Genomic DNA, 22,524 nt, shown 5'->3' with positions numbered 1-22,524 from the left:
GCCCCATGCTTTTTAAAAACAAATAACTGTCCCTTCTAGATTCATTTAGATTTTTTTTCAATTTTGATGCAGTTTAAGGAAGCTCTACACCCAACATGGGGCTTGAACTCAGAACCCTAAAATTAATAGGCACGTGCTCTACCACCTGAGTCAGCCAGGCACCCTTCATTTAGATTTTAAATGTTTGATTAATGGGATTAAATGGGCATTTGACCAAAGAATGAGCTTTTTTACTCTTATGGGTTCATGCATGATAAAATAATAATCCCAGAAAAGTCATTTTGTCTTATAAGACTGCTTGATTGGGGATCCCTGGGTGGCGCAGCGGTTTGGCGCCTGCCTTTGGCCCAGGGCGCGATCCTGGAGACCCGGGATCAAATCCCACGTCGGGCTCCCGGTGCATGGAGCCTGCTTCTCCCTCTGCCTATGTCTCTGCCTCTCTCTCTCTCTGTGACTATCATAAATAAAAATTAAAAAAAAAAAAAAAAAAGACTGCTTGATTGCTAGACTTAACTAGGTACTGTTTTTTCTCTGACCAGAAATAACTCAATTCTGAGGAGAAACTGGAAGCACAATGGGAGATGACAGTGAGTGGATGAAACTGCCGGTTGATCAGAAATGTGAACACAAGGTAAGACTTTCCTGGAACTCAGATTTCAGTGTCATTAGCTTGTTTGGTCAGCACTTTACAATCTGTGGCACAGTATAGAGATGCCTAATGATTACACAGTACAACTGAGAAACAACATGCTTTGGAGATTAGACAATTTCAGTAGGATGATTTCTTATTTTTTTAAAAAGATTTTTTTTATTTATTTGAGAGAGAAAGAGCTTGTGCTCAAGTGAGTGAAAGGAGGAGTGGGAGAGAGAGGAGAATCTCAAGCAGATTCCATGCTGAGAGCAGAGCCTGTCTAAGGGCTCAATCTCATTACCCTGAGATCATAACCTGAGCACAAATCAGGAGTTGGTCGGCTGCTTAACAGACTGAGCCACCTAGGCAGCCCCATATATCACTTTTGAATTGTTACATTTTTAATTATAAGTTACATCTTTAATTGTAAGTTACATATTATAAAAAAGGCAAACCTAATACTTGGATACAATGTGAGATAGGTTTATAGTGGCCTGTTAGGAATTCTAGATGACCTTGGAAGAATATTGCAAATATTAAACACTTAGAAGAAAAAGTTGATTAATTAATGTTCTTTGAAAACTCTGCATTTCTTAAATTCCTTTTTTGTTACTAATCAGAGGGTCCTTTATTCAGATTACTGGTATGGGGTAATCATTCACCCCCCTCAATTAACAGTAGATAATAATATAACTAAATTGTGTTTTGTTTCAAAATACTTTTCTTTTAGCTCTGGAAAGCAAGGTTAAGTGGGTATGAAGAGGCCCTGAAGATCTTCCAGAAAATAAAGGATGAAAAGAGCCCAGAATGGTCCAAATTTTTAGGACTGATCAAAAAACTTGTGACTGATTCCAATGCAGTGGTTCAGTTGAAAGGATTAGAAGCTGCACTTGTTTATGTTGAAAATGCCCACGTAGCAGGAAAGTAAGTTGTTTCTTTCCAACTATTCTGGTAAAAACCCTTGTCTGGTGCTGCACCAATTAATTTATGTAGATTTGTGGATCTCTGTCCTTAGTTATTAGAACTTTTAGAAGATATTAATTTTCTTACTTTCATAGTTCCTTGATACTTGTTTTTCATTTGGTTCTTATCTGCTCTCAGAAATCAATGTTATATGAGATTATTTAAAGAGCAAATTAGAAGTTAATCTTGAAAACCTTATCTTAAGATTTGATGAGCTAGTGAGTTTCCTTTTGAGCCTTTTATATGGGAATTAACTTTAAACTAGAGGGAAAATCGCTAGTAACTTTTAGAAGAAACTTGAGGTAAGTGTTAGCAAAGGAATTATCAGAATTTCACTGGAAAGCATTTGGGTATTACAAAAATCTCTTTCTACAAAGCTTCCCAGTGAGGTGATCTGAGAAACACATCTTTCCTTCTATGGTAATTAAGCATTTTTCTCTTAGGAGAGGTGTTGCTAACCAACCTCTGTGACTCTGACTAATTTAACTTGAGCTGCAGATAATCCAGGTTTCTAATCACCCACTCCTCCCATACCTCAGAGACCTTGTTTTCTAAAACTAGTCTTGATGTCATTGAAAGGAGCCCTTCATACCAAAAACGTGGGGGAAACCCTTCATTGCACAAGAAATCTGTACTTGACTTACTTCGGAGATTATACCAATAATGACAGTCATTAATCTGATAGTTTTGTTACCAGTTTCTCTTGCCATTAGTGAGACCATTGCTTTTTTTCATTTCACTTTTCTTCTGATACCAAAACTTTTATGACAAATGCATGTGGTCCCAAACCACTCAATTCCTCTGATTTCCAATGGTATGGGTTTTATTTAATTTAAAAGAGACTCAAAGCAGTGAAATTACTAAAGTGTGTTTTTGTGTGTGGTGGTGGTTCTTTGTACTCTATATTACAGAACCACAGGAGAAGTTGTGTCGGGTGTCGTAAGTAAAGTGTTCAACCAACCCAAAGCCAAAGCCAAGGAGCTAGGCATTGAAATTTGTCTAATGTACATAGAGATTGAGAAAGGAGAGGCTGTGCAAGAAGAGCTCCTAAAAGGCCTAGACAACAAAAACCCCAAGATCGTAGTGGCCTGCATAGAGACACTGAGGAAAGCCTTAAGGTAAGACTTTTTGCTTTAGTTCTGTGAACTAGAATATCTCAATTGAGTTTGAGTTCCTGGCTTAAACAGAAACGAAAACTGCTGGACTTGACTTGGCATGCCACACCAACCAGAATAAGTGACCTGGGAAAGCTAAAGTCATTCCTCAAGTGTGGTGCTTTCTATTCAGTAATTTTAGTCTTCAAGTGGTGTTGCATAATTATTTTATCTAAATCTCCTTCTAATGAAGATGAGCAGGGTAAATATTTCTGACCTGTTCTCAAAGTATGAATTGACCTTTTCATGGAAAAGCACTCCTCAGGATATTTAAGCAGTTCTTCTCTTACTATCCTCAAGCATATTTATGTACTTTGAAATGTTGGCCAAAGACTATTTGCTAAAGCAAGCCTTTCTTTAGCTGCCTTTTAAGTAAAATAGAAGAAAATGCTATGTGCCTTTTAAACAGAAGCACAGTAATAGCAAATAAAAAATAACTTTTACTCTTATGCAATAAGTTATTTTCAATGCTAGAATTTCTTGCAGTTTGGCAGTGAAGTTTTTCATGAATGAGATCTCTTTCAGGAACAAGTGGCTATAATTTGCTATGGAAATCTGAATTAGACAAACCACTAGTTCTGATTTGGCAGTCCTTCTAATCTGATATCCTGTCCCCATTACTATCTGTATGAGAAACTTTAGAAAGCAGCTCTAGTGAAGTCCTAAATGTGTGACCTATGAGAGTGAAGATCATCCCAACTCAGCTCACTTGAGATTTTGTGTATGACCTGCTTTTTGGAGAAAGTGCTTCCTTTGGTGTTTATCTTCCATGGAAATATCAAAATTCCTAAATTTTGTTAAATGGTCCTTAGTTTAGGGCAGCCTGGGTGGCTCAGTGGTTTAGCACCGCCTTCGGCCCAGGTGTGGTCCTGGAGGCTCGGGATCGAGTCCCGCGTTGGGCTCCCTGCATGGAATGGAGCCTGCTTCTCCCTCTGCCTATGTCTGTGTCTTTCTCTGTGTGTCTCTCATGAATAAATAAATAAAATATTTTTTTAACAAAATGATCCTGGGCAGCCCTGGTGGCTCAGTGGTTTAGTGCTGCCTTCAGCCCAGGGTGTGATCCTGGAGACCCAGGATCGAGTCCCATGTCAGGCTCCCTGCATGGAGCCTGCTTCTCCCTCTGCCTGTGTTTCTGCCTCTCTCTCTCTCTCTCTCTGTTTCTGTAATAAATGAATTTTTTTAAAATCTTGAAAAAAATTAAAAAATGATCCTTAGCTTATAAGTCAAACTTTTTTTATTATCTTTCACTTGGTTTATAAAGTAATCATAAAATTTGACTTTCACTTAGATTTTTGTGTAATATATTTTTCCTCATTTCATGCCTAGTATAGTAGGTGTGTTTTTATGAGTAGTAGATAGTGTTTTCACTCTATCATCTTAGAAATTTATTGAATTGACTTAGTTATCAAGTCTGTGCATATCTTGGGATGCCTGGCTGACTCAGTTGGTGGAGGATACTGCTCTTGATCTTGAGGTTGTGAGTCCAAGCCACATGTTGGGTGTAGAGATTACTTAAAAACAAAATCTAAAAAGGGGACACCTCATCGGCTCAGTAGGTTAAGCATCTACCTTCTTTCTGCTCAGGTCATGGCTTGGGGTCCTGGTAACCCTAAGTTCTTATTTTCCCTTTAGCCTTAAAGGTCAACTGAGATTTTTCTATTAAAACAAAGAAGATTTTAAAGGAAATCTTGGAGATCATCTTTATATTTTCATGTGATGATATCTGTATTTAAACTATTTACATTGGGCATCCGTGGGTGGCTCAGTGGTTTAGTGCCTACCTTTGGCCCAGGGCGCCGTCCTGGAGTCCCAGGATTGAGTCCCGCATTGGACTCCTGGCATGGAGCCTGCTTCTCCCTCTGCCTGTGTCTCTGCCGCTCTCTCTCTCTCTCTCTTTCTCTCTCTCTCTCTCTTTCTATGTCTGTCATGAATAAATAAATAAAATCTTTAAAAAAATAAAAATAAAAAGTAAACTATTTACATTAAACTATCTCCATAACCAGAAGTGAAAACTATTTGATAAATAAATTTAAACTTTTTAAATATCACTTCTGAAGAAGAGTATTTTCTGTCTCCTCTAACCTGTTGGAGTTATGTCAGGAGTTATTACACAAATTTTTGTTGGATTTGTGTACAGGAGATAAATTTATACACATTAGATAAATACATAATAATATAAATAAGTTGACTTTTGAACAACACAGGGGTTAAGAGTGCCAACTCCCATATAGTCAAAAATCTGTGTATAAATTTTGACTTCTCCAAAACCTAAATACTCATAGCTGACTGTTGACTAGAAGCCTTACTAATAGCATAAATAGTCGATTAACATATTTTGTATATTATCTGTATTATATATTGTATTCTTACAATAAATTAAGCTGAGGAAAAGAAAATGTTATGAAGAAAATCATAACAAATGCATTTACAGTACTGTACTGTAAAAATCCATGTATGAGTGGTCCCACAAAATTTGAACCTATAGAATTTCAAGGGTCAACTATATATGAGTCTACTACAGAATGTTAGTGTTGTTTCATAACTAAATCCCTCTTGCTCTAGAATTTGTTATGCAGAAATGTTAGCAGTGACTCAGAAAGCTAAATTTGGCCAATTAGGAACTTAAAAATACAAAATGTGTCAAATAGATAAGGTTAAATGTGCTACCTTTTTAAAAGAAGTCAGAATGCAACTGTTTTCCCCATGAAAAACTGAAGCAAAGAGAGATTCAGGTTGCCTAGAGTTACAAACATACTGCCAGGATTAGTGATCTGTCAAGTTGAGTGAACAACTTAATTGTAAGAACTATTAAAAATTTATTGAAAGTAGATTTCACTCATCTAAATATGTATAAACTGATTTGTTTATATTTTTAAGCTTTTATATGTATAAACATATTTAATACATTACACAAGTTTGGTCCTTTATGGATTTGAATTATCCCTAATCTGGTTACCTAGAAGGTTAGTTTTAAGATTTTTATATTTGGACCCTCGACATTAAATAACATTCTTCGAAGAGTGCTATCTAAACATAGATGTTATGAGCTTTTTTTTTTTTCTTGCCTTAAAAAAATCTCAACTATTAATAAGTACAGAACTATATTTGAGTGAACGAAAGCTAACACTACCCAAATATATTGCATGTTGAGAAGTTTGTTTTTTCTTTTTTCCCCAATGTTTTACTTCTAGTGAATTTGGTTCCAAAATCATCTTGCTGAAGCCAATTATCAAAGTGTTGCCAAAACTCTTTGAGTCTCGAGAAAAGGCTGTTCGAGATGAAGCAAAACTAATTGCTGTGGAGATTTACAGATGGATTCGGGATGCTCTGAGACCCCCATTACAAAATATAAACTCGGTCCAGGTGAGGCACAAAGTTTTGGTTGTCTTTGCATAAGGCTCATATGAAGATATTTCCTTCCTTTTGTTGTTGATATTCTATCCTTACAAATAATTATTTCTCATTCTTAATTTTGAAATCAGTTCTTGTTTTGTTTTTTTTCTGCGTATAGCTGTCTCTGTCCTCTCAAGTTAAATACTGTGCATTCAGTGATTCTAGTTTGTCAGTGCAATTTAAAAGATTCCTTTATAATGCTATTGGGTGGCAGGACCTAATATCTGTTTGGATAAAATGCATTTTATCTGTTTATTACAAATGTTTTTAGAGACTTTATCTAATACAAATATATCTGAATTCATGAACTAATGAATGTCCTAAAAAGTGGATTTTATTCTTTTTTCTAAGTGCTTAGTCATACATCTTCAATAATAAATATGTCAGTTTGATTTATGTTACCAAATGTATACACTTTAAACATCTTTTCTTCTTGCCCTGTTAGAACCACATAAATAAGAAATTGGGTTCTGATGTTAGTAAATATAAATGTTAAGTATGTTCTCTAATCGAGAGGATATATGTTTTAAAAATATTTTATGGTATTTGTAGTTGAAAGAACTAGAAGAAGAATGGGTCAAATTGCCAACAGGTGCTCCTAAACCAAGTCGATTTCTGCGTTCCCAGCAAGAATTAGAAGCTAAGTTGGAGCAGCAACAGTCTGCTGGTGGTGATGCTGAGGGAGGTAAGCCAGTTTTAAACACTGGTTTCTATGAAAATTAGCAAGAACGGGCCCAACCTCAAGTTTTGTAGAACTTGCATTTAATACAATATCAGTTGTTGATAGCATTAATAACTGATTCCTTCTATATCAAGAGTTCATCAGGTTGTAAAAAATGTGAAAACTATTTTGATAAGTAAAAATGATCCATCCATTTTTAAGGTTTGTTTTTTTTTTTCTCCTGGAAGGTGGTGATGATGGTGATGAGGTGCCACAGATAGATGCTTACGAGCTTTTGGAAGCAGTAGAAATTCTTTCCAAACTTCCCAAAGACTTTTATGACAAAATTGTAAGTAATGGTAACTTTCTTCCATTATTTCATTTTAAATAATTACTTGATTATAATTAGATTGTTCTGCTGAGCCCTTTCCTGGTGTCCCCTTACACCCCATATCTTCCCTAGTAGAGTGAATCAGTTGCTTCTATGTTCCCATGCTGCTGTGTATATATACCTACTGTAGTATTTTCTTTTAACATGTCTTGCCAAAAACCAGAACGTTATTCTTGACTTCTTTTTCCTTGTCGTTTTACTTTTGACTATTTCTCCAGTGCATCCCCTTATTTCCATCCCATTGCCACTACTTTACCCCAGGTTTCCCTGACCTTGACACTGTTGACATTTTTTGCCAAATAATTCTGGGTTTTGGGGGGCTGTCCTATGCATTGTAGGATGGTTAGCAGCATCTCTGGCATTTACCCACCAGATATCACTAATACCATTCCTCCAGTCAGACAGTCAAAAATGTCTCCAGACTTTGCTAAAATGTACTCCAAGAGACGCAATTATCCCCAAATGAGAAACAGTCTTATCCCAATTACCACCATCATCTCTTGTCCCCTGTGCTGCTGGAACAAGCTTTCTTGTAAAACTCCCTATCTTTGCTCTTGTCTCCTCCCATCACATTTCCCCATGTAATCAAAGCTGTCATTTTTGAAAATAAAAATCCTCAGTGGCTTCCATGAGTTTAATATGATATCTGAAATCATTCTATGGCTGTCAAGGCCACCTAGGGCACCTTTGAGGTCCCTGCTTACCTTCCAGCCTTACCTTCTCTAATTGCTCTCACTCTGCTCCTATATCATCTTTAACTTCTCCAAGTATCACATGTGCCACACTCTCCCCCCACCTCCCCAAACTCTGGACCTTAATATATGCTGTTCTTTCTGCCTATATCATTCTCCCCCATTCACCCCATAATACTTCTTCATCCTCTAGATCTTACCTTAAGGGTCACTTTTTAGGGGAGATCCTACCTGTCAGCCTAAAGTAGGTTAAATCCTCTTGCTGTAATACCAGAGCAACTTGTACTTCTCTTTTCATAGTGGTCATGACCTAGTAGTTATTTATTGCAGATCTTTCTAGCTCTGCTGTCACCTCCTTCAGTCCCTCATTAACTTCTGATTAATAGATACTTGATAAATTAAATTGCATTGTAATCTTCTCCAGGGTGGCAAGTGTGTCATCTTCGTTGAATCCCCAATTCTTTCAGATAGTGGGTATGCAAAATTATTGAATGATTCCTTGATCTCTGGTGAAGTATTTTCTACTTTATGGCCATAAAACAAAACAAGTAGCATTGTACCACCAGTGTATAAAACTGATCTCCAAGATTAAAGCAATTTTGGTTGTCGGTTAAGTGATTGTCTTTTTCTGATTTTTTTTTTTTTTTTTTAAGATTTTATTTATTTATTCATGAGAGACAGAGAGAGAGACCTCTGCCTCTCTCTATAGGCCGAGGGAGAAGCTGGCTCCATGCAGGAAGCCCAATGTGGGACTTGATCCCAGGACCCTGGGACCACGCCCTGACCCAAAGGCAGATGCTCAACCACTGAGCCACCAGGCATCCCAGTCTTTTTCTGATCTTTTTAATGTTGCCAATATGGAAATTCTTTTCTCTTGTAGTTGTCCCACTATAAGATATGCTAGAAACACTTTATAGCAGGTTTCCTGTTTAATAACTTGCTTACTAACATTTGCCTGGAAAATGAAAAAGAAGTCTCTGGCATCCCATTCTTTTACTTATAGAACTTTAGGATTGTGAAATGTTCTGAAAATATTTATTATGTATGAACAAAATTTTATATATATGAACAAAACATTCTGATTGGCTGCATAGTTTTGCAGTTTTGTTTTTTGACCAGCTTTAGAAGAAAAGTTTCTGAAAACAAAAAATAATTATGTATCTTTGAATTAGGAACATGTGAGAAATAGACTTTTATTTGTTTATTTTGACTTCTTATTTTCTGTTCTACAAGTGACTCATACCATGTCTTGCAGGAGGCAAAAAAATGGCAAGAGAGGAAAGAAGCTCTGGAGGCTGTAGAAGTACTAGTGAAAAACCCCAAACTGGAAGCAGGCGATTATGCAGATTTAGTAAAAGCATTAAAGAAGGTAAATGGGCAGTGCGTCAACACTGGTAACCTAACAACAGACCAGGCCTTTGAATTTCTCGCCATCAGTCATCTTTTTTATCACAACCACATTGCCATTTAAGGAACACTATTGGTGATTTTCTAATTATAGGCATACCCTTTTAAAGGGTTGTTTAAAACAATTGTCGTAGGTTAGTTTGGAGGGATTGGTTTTCAACCTTTGTTTATCATTTTGCTTTTATGCTTTCTGATAGCATCTACAAACCTCAAGAAAAAGAGGATCTTGCTGATGTAGAACCAAATATTACTGGCTTTATATAGTTTTATAGGATGAACTGTTTAAATTGGCTCTATTTAATGGGATAAATGTTAAATATAAGAATATTTTTCTGTTTGTATATCTGCATGTAAAGTGAAAGATGTGGGGAATATGTGGTCATTATAAAGCAGGCAAGTGCTAAATAAGAAAGAAATGTTTTTAGAAAACACTCCTTTGGTCTTGCTGCTGGTTGATAAATTTATATGTAATGGCTTTTCATAAAATCTGAGAGTATAGATCAAATACTGTGGATATAGTTACAGAGTTTAAGAACAAATTCTAAAGACATGTTCTTGAATATAGAAAACTTTGTTTCATTTGCTTCTTCAGCCTGAAATTACAGAGGATTAGAATGGTGGCTGTGGGGGGCAGTTAATCTTTCATTATATACACATGTAATTCTCATTATTCGTGGTAGTTATGTTCTAGAAAGTCATCACAGCACTGAATTAGCAAATATTGAACCATTGCTCCTAAGGAAACACAGGGCTAGGATTCGCAACTCTTTGGTCTCAACATTTTCATCAACCAGTCAATATATAACTTGTTTTATCATTTGAAGAGGTCTCATTTAATATATATTATTGATGCATTAACATTGAAACCATGGCCAACAGCACTATAACTCATGCCTGAATAAAGCTCATCTAACACACATAATTTCTATGTTAAGGCCTTTTTACCCTTAGGAACAATAGCGCTTCAGCACTACACTTGGGGGCCATTTTAAACAGTGAAAGCACCAACAAAAATCACAAAAATGAAAGAAAAGAAATAGAAATGCGGCACTAAACAGACCATGAAAAAGATACTTGTTTACAGTATAAGAGCTGAAAGAAGAAGGCAGAGTGTTGCTTTGTTCATTCTTAGCTGGGAATGTGCACACCAGGCAACTCAGATTTTTTCACAGCTCTCTGCTTGGCTATGAATGACTGGGAGACTGCTATGAGGATTGATTGGGGGGTCATAAATATTAACAAGTAGGTGAATTCACAAATATGAAATCTGTGAGTAATGAGGATGGACAGTGTTTTCCTCCAAGTGAGATTTGGAGGCAGAGATATGATTTGTCCCAATCTTATTTAGTTCTTAGTCTTACAATCTTGAAGAGCCCCAGACCCAGGCAAGATTAATTAGATGGGAATTGCCCACAGGGAAAAGATTTCACCAACCTGGAGCATGGGCGGAAAGAGAACAGGTAGAAAAAGCACTAAGAGAGGGAAATGAGATTCTAGTGGCATTGAGAACTTCAGAGTCTCTCTAAATTCCAGCATATAATTTTTATCTGTAATCTTATTACTTGTCCCAGAATTCTCAGTGCCTCAGATAAAAGCTTTTATTTTTTATCTAATGATAGAAATATTGATGTTCTCCACATGCAATTTCTTAGGATATTAGCTGTTGAAATAAATACTGTTCTGTGATTTCCATTGGCATTATGAATATAAATATAATCTCTCACTGTATTCTTTACAGAGAGGATCATGGATTTTGTAATTGGGTAGACAGAGACAGTAGATTTCTGTAAGAAACTTCTCCCTCTTCACATGATGGAGTGGGGCCCATTAAAGGCTGGCTACACATGAGTAGAAGGAAATTTAATTTTGTGGCTAACATATTTAAAACAATGAAAAGTTAACTTCAGTTGTATAAACTAACCAGGAACAAGGCATTTTAAAAACTTTTATGTGATTTTACTTGCATGTAAACACAGACTTCATCTCCCTATTGTGATGACTTGACAGAGACATACACCAGAAATGGGGAAATGGAAAAGTGGAAGAGAATGAGACTGAATAGTCCACAGATCAATGCCTCATCCCTCTATAAATGGTCTCTTATGTTTGTTGTCTATATCAAGTAATCCCACTAATCTCCCAATTTTTTTTTTGCCTTTAATACAAGTAATGCAGAACTATTCATTTTGAAATTCCTGTTGGTATTTCTGAAATTATTTCTTAAACTGAAATTTCTTTTAGGTTGTCACGTAACTTAGCATATTTTATGGGCTTTCCTGTTTTCATAGGTTATAGTTCTTCCATTTCTCCCCACCCCTTACTCCACCTCCCCTCAATAGCTTCTTTGACTTGGCTAATTACCTATGGATGCTGAGATGATAGATAGATACATAGATAGATATGATTTTTTTTAATCTTTAGATTAAGATTTGGGTCTTCAGGGTATTAGCTTTTTATGTGTTATTAACTGTTTTCTTTTTTCCACTTGGTCTTTCTATATTTCACCCCTTTCTATTTATATTCATCATAGTTTTTTAAACACAATAATCATGGTGGATTTCATTGACTTTTTGACTTTGTTGACAGAGTGTTTTTGTTTTGCTTACTATTAACTAGTGGCTTACGTTAGTAGTTAAAATAAATACTAATTGGTAATTACAGCTGACCCTTGAACACCATAAGTTTGAACTGCATGGATCAACTTACACATAAATGTTTTTCAGTAAATACATAACAGTACTATAAATGTATTTTCCTTGTGATTTTTTTTAATAACATTTTCTTTTCTCCAGCTTACTTTATCATAAGAATAGAGAATATAATACATATAACATATAAAATATGTGTTAATCAACTGTAACTCAGAAAAGCTTCTGTAGTAGTACTTAAGTTTGGAGGGGTCAGAAGTCATATGTGGATTTTTGACTGCATGGGGGGATAGTGCCCCTAACCCTCATTGTTCAAGGATCAACTAATAATCATATTGTAAGCCTAGATTTATGGGAGGAGTGACAGCACTTTTAATGATAGAATATTTCCCATTATTTAGGTTAAATTAACATTGTGAGCTAAAGCTTCCTTTCCCTAGTCTAGAACAGTCATGGAGATTTTCAAATCTGGAATGCAGTCCTCCTGGATACGTATGCTATTTTTCTTAAGCATAAACATTTCTTCACCTTCCTCACTTCCATTACCCAGTTTAGAACACTTGTTTAATCAAACCACAATGTTTGACAAAGAGTGTTGAAGTCAGATAGGCCTGGTCCATCTCTCACCTAGAAGTTCATTCAGTCCTTTACCATCTTGAACTCTAATAGGTTCACAAGATCCTCTTCACAACTTTCTTTCCATCAGGACCATCAGTATCTAGGGTTCAGCTCCCACTGGTTATTGCTCTAATGGTGGATAGGGAGAGCTATTCTCCCGAGAATGGGATTGATTGATGGCCTTTTTCTTTTGAGCTATATTAAAATACTGGTTCCAAATCTCATCTCAGATTCATTGAACTAAGATTTCTTGGAATGGAGTCTGGCATTTTTACTTTTTTTTTTTTTTTTTTTTTTTTTTTTTAGTTTTTATTTATTTATGATAGCCACAGACAGAGAGAGGCAGAGACACAGGCAGAGGGAAAGCAGGCTCCATGCACCGGGAGCCCGATGTGGGATTCGATCCCGGGTCTCCAGGATCGCGCCCTGGGCCAAAGGCAGGCGCCAAACCGCTGCGCCACCCAGGGATCCCTGGCATTTTTTTTTAAAGATTTTATTTATTTATTAATGGGACACAGAGAGACAGAGAGAGAGAGGCAGAGGGAGAGCAGGCTCCATGCAGGGATCCCGATGCGGGACTCGATCCCGGGACTCTAGGATCACGCCCTGGGCCGAAGGCAGGCGCTAAATCAGTGAGCCACCCAGGGATACCTGGCATATTTTTGATGACTATCCCTACAATATACATTTATATCTAAATATGAAGTCTAGCATCTAATACTAAATATGTAATAAATGCTGATAGTTGATTTTTTAAATTTATTTTATTTTTTTTTTAAGATTTTATTTATTATTCATGGGGGACAGAGAGAGAGGGAGAGAGAGAGAGAGAGGCAGAGACACAGGCGGAGGGAGAAGCAGGCTCCATGCAGGGAGCCTGACGTGGGACTTGATCCCAGGTCTCTAGGATCACACCCTGGGCTGAAGGCAGCGCTATACCGCTGAGCCACCTGGGCTGCCCTATTTTTATTTTTTAAAGATTTTATTTTATTTATTCATGAGAGAGAGTCAGAGACATAGGCAGAGGGAGAAGCAGGCTCTCTGCTGAGTGGGGAGCCTGATGTGGGACTCTACTCAGGACCCCAGGATCATGACCTGAGCCAAAGGCAGACGCTTAACCACTGAGCCACCCAGACATCCCCTGATAGTGAGTTTAATACAGAAATGAATGGAAGTTTTTTCTTTATGGATATATAGTAGTTAGGGACTTAACAAAATGTTTATTAGGACCCTGATTTCATCTACTCATAAGAAAAATGAATTTATCATAACATGAGTTTACAGTGTGAATATGCTTTAGTAAAGAAAGCAAAAGCTTTGGAGTCAAAACAGAACTGGGTTTAAATCACATCACATCACATTGACTAGCTCTGACCTTGAGCAAGTTAATCTGTACCTAATTTTTGAAATCTGTAAAATTTGATAATAATGTTTTCTACTTTATAGGATTTTGGTTGAAAAATAAAATAAGAACTATAAAACACCTATGAAATTATAGCATCTAATTTGTTTTTAATAAATGTTAATCTTGCGGGGCAGCCCGGGTGGCTCAGGGGTTTAGTGCCACCTTCAGCCCAGGACCTGATCCTGGAGACTGGGGATCAGGTCCCCTGTGGGGCTACCTGCATGGAGCCTGCTTTTCCCTCTGCCTCTCTCTCGTTCTCTCTCTGTCTCTGTCTCATGAATAAATAAAATCTTTATAAAAAAATGTTAATCTTGCCTCTTAATCATTACTCCTGGGATCCCTGGGTGGCGCAGCGGTTTGGCGCCTGCCTTTGGCCTGGGGTGCGATCCTGGAGACCCGGGATCGAATCCCACGTCAGGCTCCCGGTGCATGGAGCCTGCTTCTCCCTCTGCCTGTGTCTCTGCCTCTCTCTTTCTCTCTGTGCGACTATCATAAATAAAAAAAATAAATAAAAATAGATTTTAAAAAAATGCTAGACACTAAGATACTCTAAATACACACTTAATAATCATTAGGTATCTGAAATGGCAGCTGAAAGGCCAGAAGCTCCCTCAGAAGAATGGTTGTGTAATGGCATTTGTAATTTAGAGTCCCCATGGACTTCTTTTTTTTAATTCAATTAATTAACGTATGATGTATTATTAGTTGCAGAGGTAGAGGCCAGTGATTCATCAATCTTATATAACACCCAGTGCTCATTACATCACGTACCCTCCTTTTTTTTAAAAAAAAAAAAAAAAAAAAAAAAAGATTTTATTTATTCATGAGAGACACAGAGAGAAAGAAAGGCAGAGACACAGGCAGAAGGAGAAGTTGGCTCCGTGTAGGGAGCCCGATGTGGGACTCGATCCCAGAACAAGATCATGCCCTGGGCCAAAGGCAGGTGCTAAACCACTGAGCCACCCAGGCATCCCCATCACGTGCCTTCCTTAATGTCTATCACTGGGTTACCTCATCCCCCTCCCCCCCCCCCCACTTCCCCCAGCCGCCATCCCCTCCAGCAACCCTGTTTGTTTTCTTTGATTTAGAGTCTCTTAGGGTTTGCCTCCTTCTCTGATTTCATCTTGTTTTATTTTTTCCTCTCTTCCCCTATGAAAGTCCCCATGGACTTCTTGACGGTACCTATACCAGTTTCTACTGGTGCTCCTTGAGTATAAACATTGGAGCTGTTGCCCTTAGGTATCTTTCCTCTGACGTACGCTGTTTTTTGGCTTTTCCTGCTCCAGAGCAAAATCAACAGGCCTGTAGCTTGTCTGCCATTGTCAGAGTCCCACCTGCACAGTTGTGCCACTCGGACAGCCCAGACTACTATTAATGGAGAGTTAGCTATTTAAAGTTGTGGTTTTATGTATATGTTATTGGTTGAACTTTAATATAGGAGACTAAACAGAATAAAGGGGAGCCCTCAAATTTGGTACTGTCAGGGAAGAATTTTTCCTCTTTTATAGGAAACAAAATGGGCTATCCTTTAGCATTACAGCTTGCAGAGTTCTTTTAAGAATACATTTTTAGGGGCTCCTGGGTGGCTCAGTCAGTTAAGTGTCTGCCTTTGGCTCAGGTCATGAACCCAGGGCCCTGTATCCTGCTGCCTGCTCAACTAGTTGCCTGCTTCCCCCTCTGCCCCTCCCCCTGCTTGTGTACACTCTTTCTCTCCATCTTAAATAAATAAAATCTTAAAAAAAAAATTTTTTTTTCAGTTCCCTTCTACAGGGTTCTGACTGTTTTGTTTTCCTTTCTTCCTCCTCCTCTTTGTAGGTTGTTGGAAAGGACACCAATGTCATGTTGGTGGCTTTGGCAGCGAAATGTCTTACTGGCCTGGCTGTTGGACTGAGGAAGAAATTTGGACAATATGCAGGACACGTGAGTAACGCTCCTTTTTAGATACAAATCAACGTTACCAAGTTTGCCAGGCTAGCTTTATGATTAAAGCAGCTCTTTGGAATAAATCTTTATACATTGATTGGACAAAGTGAATTTTTCACTAAATTTTAGTAATATTGAGCCTAATCCCTCACAACATTTTAGTAAAGATGGTGTTGTAGCTAAATTTATTAGCTTTACATAGAAAATTGGGTACATGGCCTAAATACTTCATTGAATTGATTTGCTTACTTATTAATATTTTGCTTTGTTCTTAGAAGATATGCAGTATAACAGGATGAAATGAAACTTATGATAACCACCAGGGCAAAGTAAAATGGAAGTAGGAAAGGCAGTATAAAACGAGAAGTGAGATGAATATATAAAATGTATTTCATAGTGTTTTCCTATTCAAAAAATAATATACTTATAAACTTGAGACATTTTGTATAGATTACACTCTTGGTAGTATATCAGTTTGATTTGTTCTAAGAAATGCAATTGGAGACATTTGTTGACTATACCCTCTTTTCTGTATAAATTTAGAAGCACTCAAATTTGGTAACCGTTTTAATAAATTGGGATGTTTTCTTTAATTGTGGCATTTATAATTGGCCTCTAAATCTGGTCTGAACTACTTAGAAGGTATAGCATCCTGAAAATTGACCATACTAAACTGTAGAGTTGAACTTGCCACTTGATCATTTGATTACCTAGATTGACTTTAGAGGCTCCTCATAGTTTGTAGTCATGTGTCAGTTTTATGTTGTGAAGTTAATGTGTAAGCTCAGTTATGGTATTTGGAGCTTGCTTACTCATAGCATTAAAAATAATTTCAGACAACTGAGAAAAAAAAGACACTACCAAATAAAAATAAATCATGACTAACTGGTTACCAGGGAAATAAAAATGAATCCTTAAAACCCTTAGACATATAAATTATGAATTGAAATAAAATTATAAACCATATTTTATAGCAGTAATTATTATACAATACTTATGTGTATGCATGTAATCAGTATGTTAATCAGCTTTTGGTAAGTTTTGTGTTACTTATTAGCATTTTTTTAAAAGAATGTATTTTTGTCTTAGTAACATTTAATCTAGAAAAACAATTTTTAAGTTACATTTTAATTTGCTAAATCCTAGTTGGATGATTACCTGGCCCAGTTTTAGTTCTGGTTCTGGCTTTGTGACATTTTATTATGCAGCTTAAAGTTATAAAGCTTATAGTTTGGCGTATCACCCCCCACCCCCTTAAAACTGTCATATACAGTATTTGAGGTCAAGCATATTAATGGTTCAGGTTTATTTTCTTTAGCTATTTATAAGCTATCTTTTTCATAAAATACAAATAAAGGTGAACTTTAGCTTTATAACCATTAAAACATCTTGATTTTCAAGTTTATAACTAACTCCTAGTATTGAAAAATCTTTTATATTTCTCCACAGAAACTATATTTCTTCTGGTCTCTATCACTTATGTGGTGAAATCTTAAATATTTTTTTGGATGCCTTTGACCTTTGCTATATCTTTGGGACCTTAAAAGATAAACTTTAATTTGCCTGCTAGCACAGTACCGGGCACTCAATAGATGTAATAGGTATTCAACAAATATTTAATGAATTAGTGATAGTTTATAAGATAAAAATTATAAAAATTCCAACTTTATTGATCTAAACTTAGTACATGAGTAAGAGGATATCCTTCTGATCAAAATTGCTGTTATTTTTAGTACTATTTCTTTTTCTTAGTATAGTAAAGGAGTGGGAGACATTTCAGTTTAGTGAAGTAGATCAGAATCTTAGGTGAGGAAGAAAAATTACATACTGTACCTGTTCCCCTATCCTAAATCCATCTAGTTGGGAATCTTTTTGTCTAATGAAAGATGTTACTGATAGGAATGGTTATATGGTTGTATTAAGGTGGAGATGCAGAAAAAGGATTGAGAAGCACTGCAGAATGGGATCCCTTAATTGTTCTGGCGTAAGATCTTTGTGCCCTTCAAGAAGGAAATTACTTTTTATCCAACTTAGGTGTTCATTTTGTTTTGGTGGCACCAAAATTATTTAATAACAGCTTGTTACAAGATATATAACTTGCATACTATAAAATTCACCCTCTTAAAGTTTATAAGTAAGTGGTTTTAATATATTCACAAGATTGTATAACTGTCATGACCATCTAAATCCAGAACATTTTCATTACCCCCAAAAAACTCCTATACTCATTAGCAGTCACTGCCTACTGGCAGCCACTAATCTACTTCTGTCTGTGTAGAATTGATATTTTGTGGAATTATTTAAATGGATCATACATATGTGGTCCTTTATGACTGGCTTCTTTGATTTAGCATATTTTCAAGGTTCATTCATGTGGCATGTCAGTACCTCATGCATTTTTGTTGCCAGCAAATTAATATTCCAGTGGTTCGCTATTATAGGTTGTGCCAACCATTTTGGAAAAATTCAAAGAAAAGAAACCTCAAGTGGTACAAGCCCTGCAGGAGGCAATCGATGCAATCTTCCTTACTGTAAGTTGACAACATGAATTTGCACTTCTGTTTAAAATAAATTTTGTCAGTGTAATATTTTGATTATGCTTACAGTTGAGAAAATCTCACTGACCATGTTTTCTTTTCTAAAGACCACACTACAGAACATCAGTGAGGATGTTTTAGCAGTAATGGATAATAAAAATCCAACCATCAAGCAACAGACATCTCTTTTTATTGCAAGAAGCTTCCGCCACTGTACTGCTTCTACCCTGCCAAAGAGCTTGCTAAAGCCCTTTTGTGCTGCTCTACTTAAGGTATAGACTTCTCTTTGGAATTGGGGGAATTTTTTTATACCTAGGGGAGATTTTTTTCCATATTAATTATGAACCCTGACTACTTGACTTTTAGACTATAGATTATGATCTTTTGAGAAGCAGACCTCTGAGGGCTCTGGAAACTGAATCCAAATTCTTGTACCCTGTGTTCCTATTCCCAAAGGAAAGCACAAGTTAGCTTTATGATTCCACTGTTAAACATTTTATTTCTTATTTGGCCCATATAATGGTATTCAGCTGGATCTGGCCAAGCACAGGCATACAATTTGGAGTCTTTGAAGATTGTTTGCATATGAGGCATTTTAAATAGAGGGTAGAAGGAAAAGGAAGCACTTATTTGTTGAATGGATTACCAGAGGTTTCCTTATCCAAAAAAGAATATGTAAAAGAATAACAGGTAGCAAAAGGAAAGCTACACTTAATTAGCCTCAGTAAACTGTAAAAAGCAAATTCTTTATCCAACAATGACTAGTCTGAATTAAAATCAGTAATACCCAAAGTATCTTGTATTGAGATCATTTTGCTTCTTCTGGACCATAGCACATCAATGATTCTGCTCCTGAAGTCAGAGATGCTGCATTTGAAGCATTGGGTACTGCTTTGAAAGTGGTGGGTGAGAAAGCAGTAAATCCATTCTTAGCTGATGTGGATAAACTCAAGCTTGATAAGGTAAGTTAGTGATAGATTATAATGAAATTGGACAACAATTCTATCTCCGTGTATTAGATTTTGTTTTGATTTTGTCTATTCTGTTTCATGAAGACAAAAATGCTGATCAGTTTGTGAAGGTTATTTCATTTGCCACTGGTAGTTTAAGCCTGGACTGTGAAAACAGCTTTTGACCATTTAAATTTCCTCTGAAGCGATAGCGGTGATATGAGTAGAAATAACTTCCAAATTGTAAAAAAAAGAAACAAAAAAATAAAGCTGATTGATCAGTCCCTAGAGGAGGTGAAAAGAATGTTATAAGATAAATTTATTTCGACTGTCTGGAAAATTACCCTTCTAAATATGAATTTTGATTAAAAATGTTATTGTATGTTTATTATAATTTTAATTTGTGTAGAAATAAAATGTAAGAAAGTAGATAATTTATTTTTGCTGAAAAGGAAGCTTTCTGGCTTCTCATATAGTTATGATTTAGATGACTTGTTAAGTACTAACAGTGATTATATTTCAGAGTTGGGCTTAATGATGTTCATCTCAATTTCATTCTCTAGATCAAAGAATGTTCAGAAAAAGTAGAGCTGGTACATGGCAAGAAAGCTGGACTAGCAGCTGACAAGAAGGAATCCAAGCCTGTTCCTGGAAGGACTGCCACTTCAGGGGCTGCAGGAGATAAGGACACAAAGGACATTTCAGCACCCAAACCAGGACCCTTAAAAAAGGCACCTACTACTAAGGTTAATAGATGACTTGGGAAATACGGTTTAAAAGTTAGAATTTGGTAAGGCGGGATCTGATTCTCAGGTTCCTGGTTGTCCTTCCAGTATGATTTCATTTGAGAAATGAATTCGTTACCACATTGAAAATAGAGCAGAACATCCATCAACAAAGAGTATTCCAACAATATATTTGGCTAAGTAAACTTTAATAGAGCTAAAAATGGTAATCAAGATACAGGAGTGCATTTTGAGGGATCGTAAAGTATCATTAAGTAAAGAAAATGTGGCAAAGCACTTAACAATAATATCACCTTGGTCATTTTGCTAATAATGCTGTTAAATCATATCACCAAGTCTACATACCAATTAAGGTCTTGTATCTTTGTAGAAGTGGAAAAGAGGAAAATGTCTAAAGGTGAATATGGCATTCTTTTAGAGAACACTTGTTCCGTGGACTCTGTGAAGCATGAAATTATCTACTGTAGATACAGAAAGTTTATTCCTTTCTCCACTCTGAACCCCACCATGAATTAGGGGAGAGAACTGGTATTTAATAAAGCATCACTTTGGGAAATATTTTACCTAATAATCTCATTTAATCATCAAACAACCCTTAAAATAAGTGTTTTGTGATTCCCATTTTTCCAGAAAGGGAAAGTGAGGCTCAGCAAGGTTAAGTATTCTGCTGTTGCAGCTCACTCTGGTGTTTTTATTGTCTGCTTGTTCGTTTACTACTCATCACCACACCATATTATAAACTTTAAGGGATAAAGATCTTATCACTGCTCAATTCCCCATGCATAGATGAGCTTCTGGCAGACAGAAGGAACCGGGGACACATTTGGTGAATGGCTAGAGTTGCTGAGCTGGGATTTGGACCCAGACATATCTAATACAGTATGTGTACTTTTGCTTGTATTATGCAGTGTTCTTCAGCATTCTAATGGGAAGTTGGCAGCCATTCTCTTCTGTCACCAGCTGTTGCCTCTCTGGACAATGACCTGGGAACAGTACCTTAAGGCCTTTTCTTATCTTGCTGAACCCTACCACGCTGGCCAACTTTCTCTTACAAAGAATCCTTTTAAAAAGGGCAGGGGGGAACAATCTACTTCATTCTTCTTTTGAAAATACATTATCAATATACCTACTAAGCTAATAAACATATATATCTGTAAAACAAACAAAAAAAGATTAGGAGATTCGTTAATTGAAGTCCCTCTCTATACAGAGAGTGCTATTTACTATAGAAAAGGATCTAGAAGAGGTGTTCTGGTTAGTCAAAGAGTATAGAGTTTTCTATTTTTAGGGTCAGAAAACAATGAAATCTCTATAGGGTCGTTGTTACAAACCAGCAAAATCATACTGCTGATATGAACTGGCAAGTATTGGAGGTTTTTCTTTGATGAAAAAGAGCATTTTAGTTTTACTAACTATACCTTTTTAAAAGCTCAGATTATGTTCAAGATAACATTGGTTTCAGAGGAGGTCTGAATATTGAAGACTAATTGGGCCCTCTGTTATTTTATCTTTTCTTTTTCAGGTTTGGGGCATAGTTTAACAAATATCCAAAATGAGTGGAATGATGTGAATAGTGATGCATGTTACCATATTAACTTTACTGCTATTGGCTGTTTGCTTTGTGATAAACTATGATTTTCTTATGACCTTTCAAAACTGAAGTGAAGTACATTTAAATCAAGCTACTTAAATAAAGTCTTAGCAGATAGAAGCCAGTGAGTATAATAAAAAGTATGACCAACTGAAGTTTATTCCAGGATCGCACAGACAATTCAATAGTAATATTCGAAAACTTACTAAATGTAGAGATGCAAAGAAATCTAATTTCAGGCACTGAAAAGGAATGTAATAGATTTCAGCATGTCTTCCTGATAAGAATTCTTAAACACATAGAAATGGATGGATACTTTGACATGACTAAATATATAGAGATAGATCTTTAGACAGCAGTAGATCTTAAAAACTACAGGTCAGCATCATGCTTCATAGTGATGAAATACTAGGAGCACTCCTATTAAAGTGAGGAGTAAAACAAAAAATGCCTGCTGGTACTGTTGTTATTTAATAATAATCTACAATTAGATAAAAGAATAAAGTAAAACCTGTGTTGATATGAGGAAGGAAAAGGCAGAGTCATAGAGTAGAGTCAAAAAGTCAAAAAGTCAAAAAGTAGAGTCAAATCTACTTTTGTAGATTATTTGGTCGGTCATATACTTGGAAAATACAAGTAGACCAGTTGATTACAGCAATAAAAAGATTGAGTTCTGTGGCCTTCTTCAACATAACTAGACCATTCACTGGCATCGTCATAGCAACCACTCTATTCAAAACTGGGTAGCTCTACGATGAGTTAGTAAGATATTTTCCTGTTATTGGGGTATCTTGTGATGAAGTATTGGGTAGCT

The 22,524-nt window shown here is 36.3% G+C and overlaps 1 protein-coding gene across 6 annotated transcripts in view; it reads left to right on the top strand.

Moving 5' to 3' along the window:
• CKAP5 (cytoskeleton associated protein 5) overlaps positions 1–22,524 on the top strand; it is a 106,934-nt gene that overhangs the window by 37,934 nt on the left and 46,476 nt on the right. For all 6 annotated transcript variants that reach the window (XM_077863101.1, XM_077863100.1, XM_077863099.1 and 3 more), the window contains exons 2-13: positions 540–631; positions 1,362–1,555; positions 2,506–2,712; positions 5,940–6,111; positions 6,694–6,826; positions 7,051–7,151; positions 9,141–9,254; positions 15,779–15,883; positions 18,328–18,417; positions 18,531–18,695; positions 19,257–19,385; positions 19,937–20,119. In XM_077863101.1, coding sequence (XP_077719227.1) covers positions 575–631; positions 1,362–1,555; positions 2,506–2,712; positions 5,940–6,111; positions 6,694–6,826; positions 7,051–7,151; positions 9,141–9,254; positions 15,779–15,883; positions 18,328–18,417; positions 18,531–18,695; positions 19,257–19,385; positions 19,937–20,119 — 1,650 coding nt within the window. In that variant the 5' untranslated portion in view covers positions 540–574. The remainder of the gene's footprint in view (positions 1–539; positions 632–1,361; positions 1,556–2,505; positions 2,713–5,939; positions 6,112–6,693; positions 6,827–7,050; positions 7,152–9,140; positions 9,255–15,778; positions 15,884–18,327; positions 18,418–18,530; positions 18,696–19,256; positions 19,386–19,936; positions 20,120–22,524) is intronic.

The sequence above is a fragment of the Canis aureus genome, chromosome 21 (genome assembly GCF_053574225.1).
Source record: "Canis aureus isolate CA01 chromosome 21, VMU_Caureus_v.1.0, whole genome shotgun sequence".
NCBI lineage: Eukaryota > Metazoa > Chordata > Mammalia > Carnivora > Canidae > Canis > Canis aureus.
This window is presented reverse-complemented; position numbering and strand designations above follow the sequence as displayed.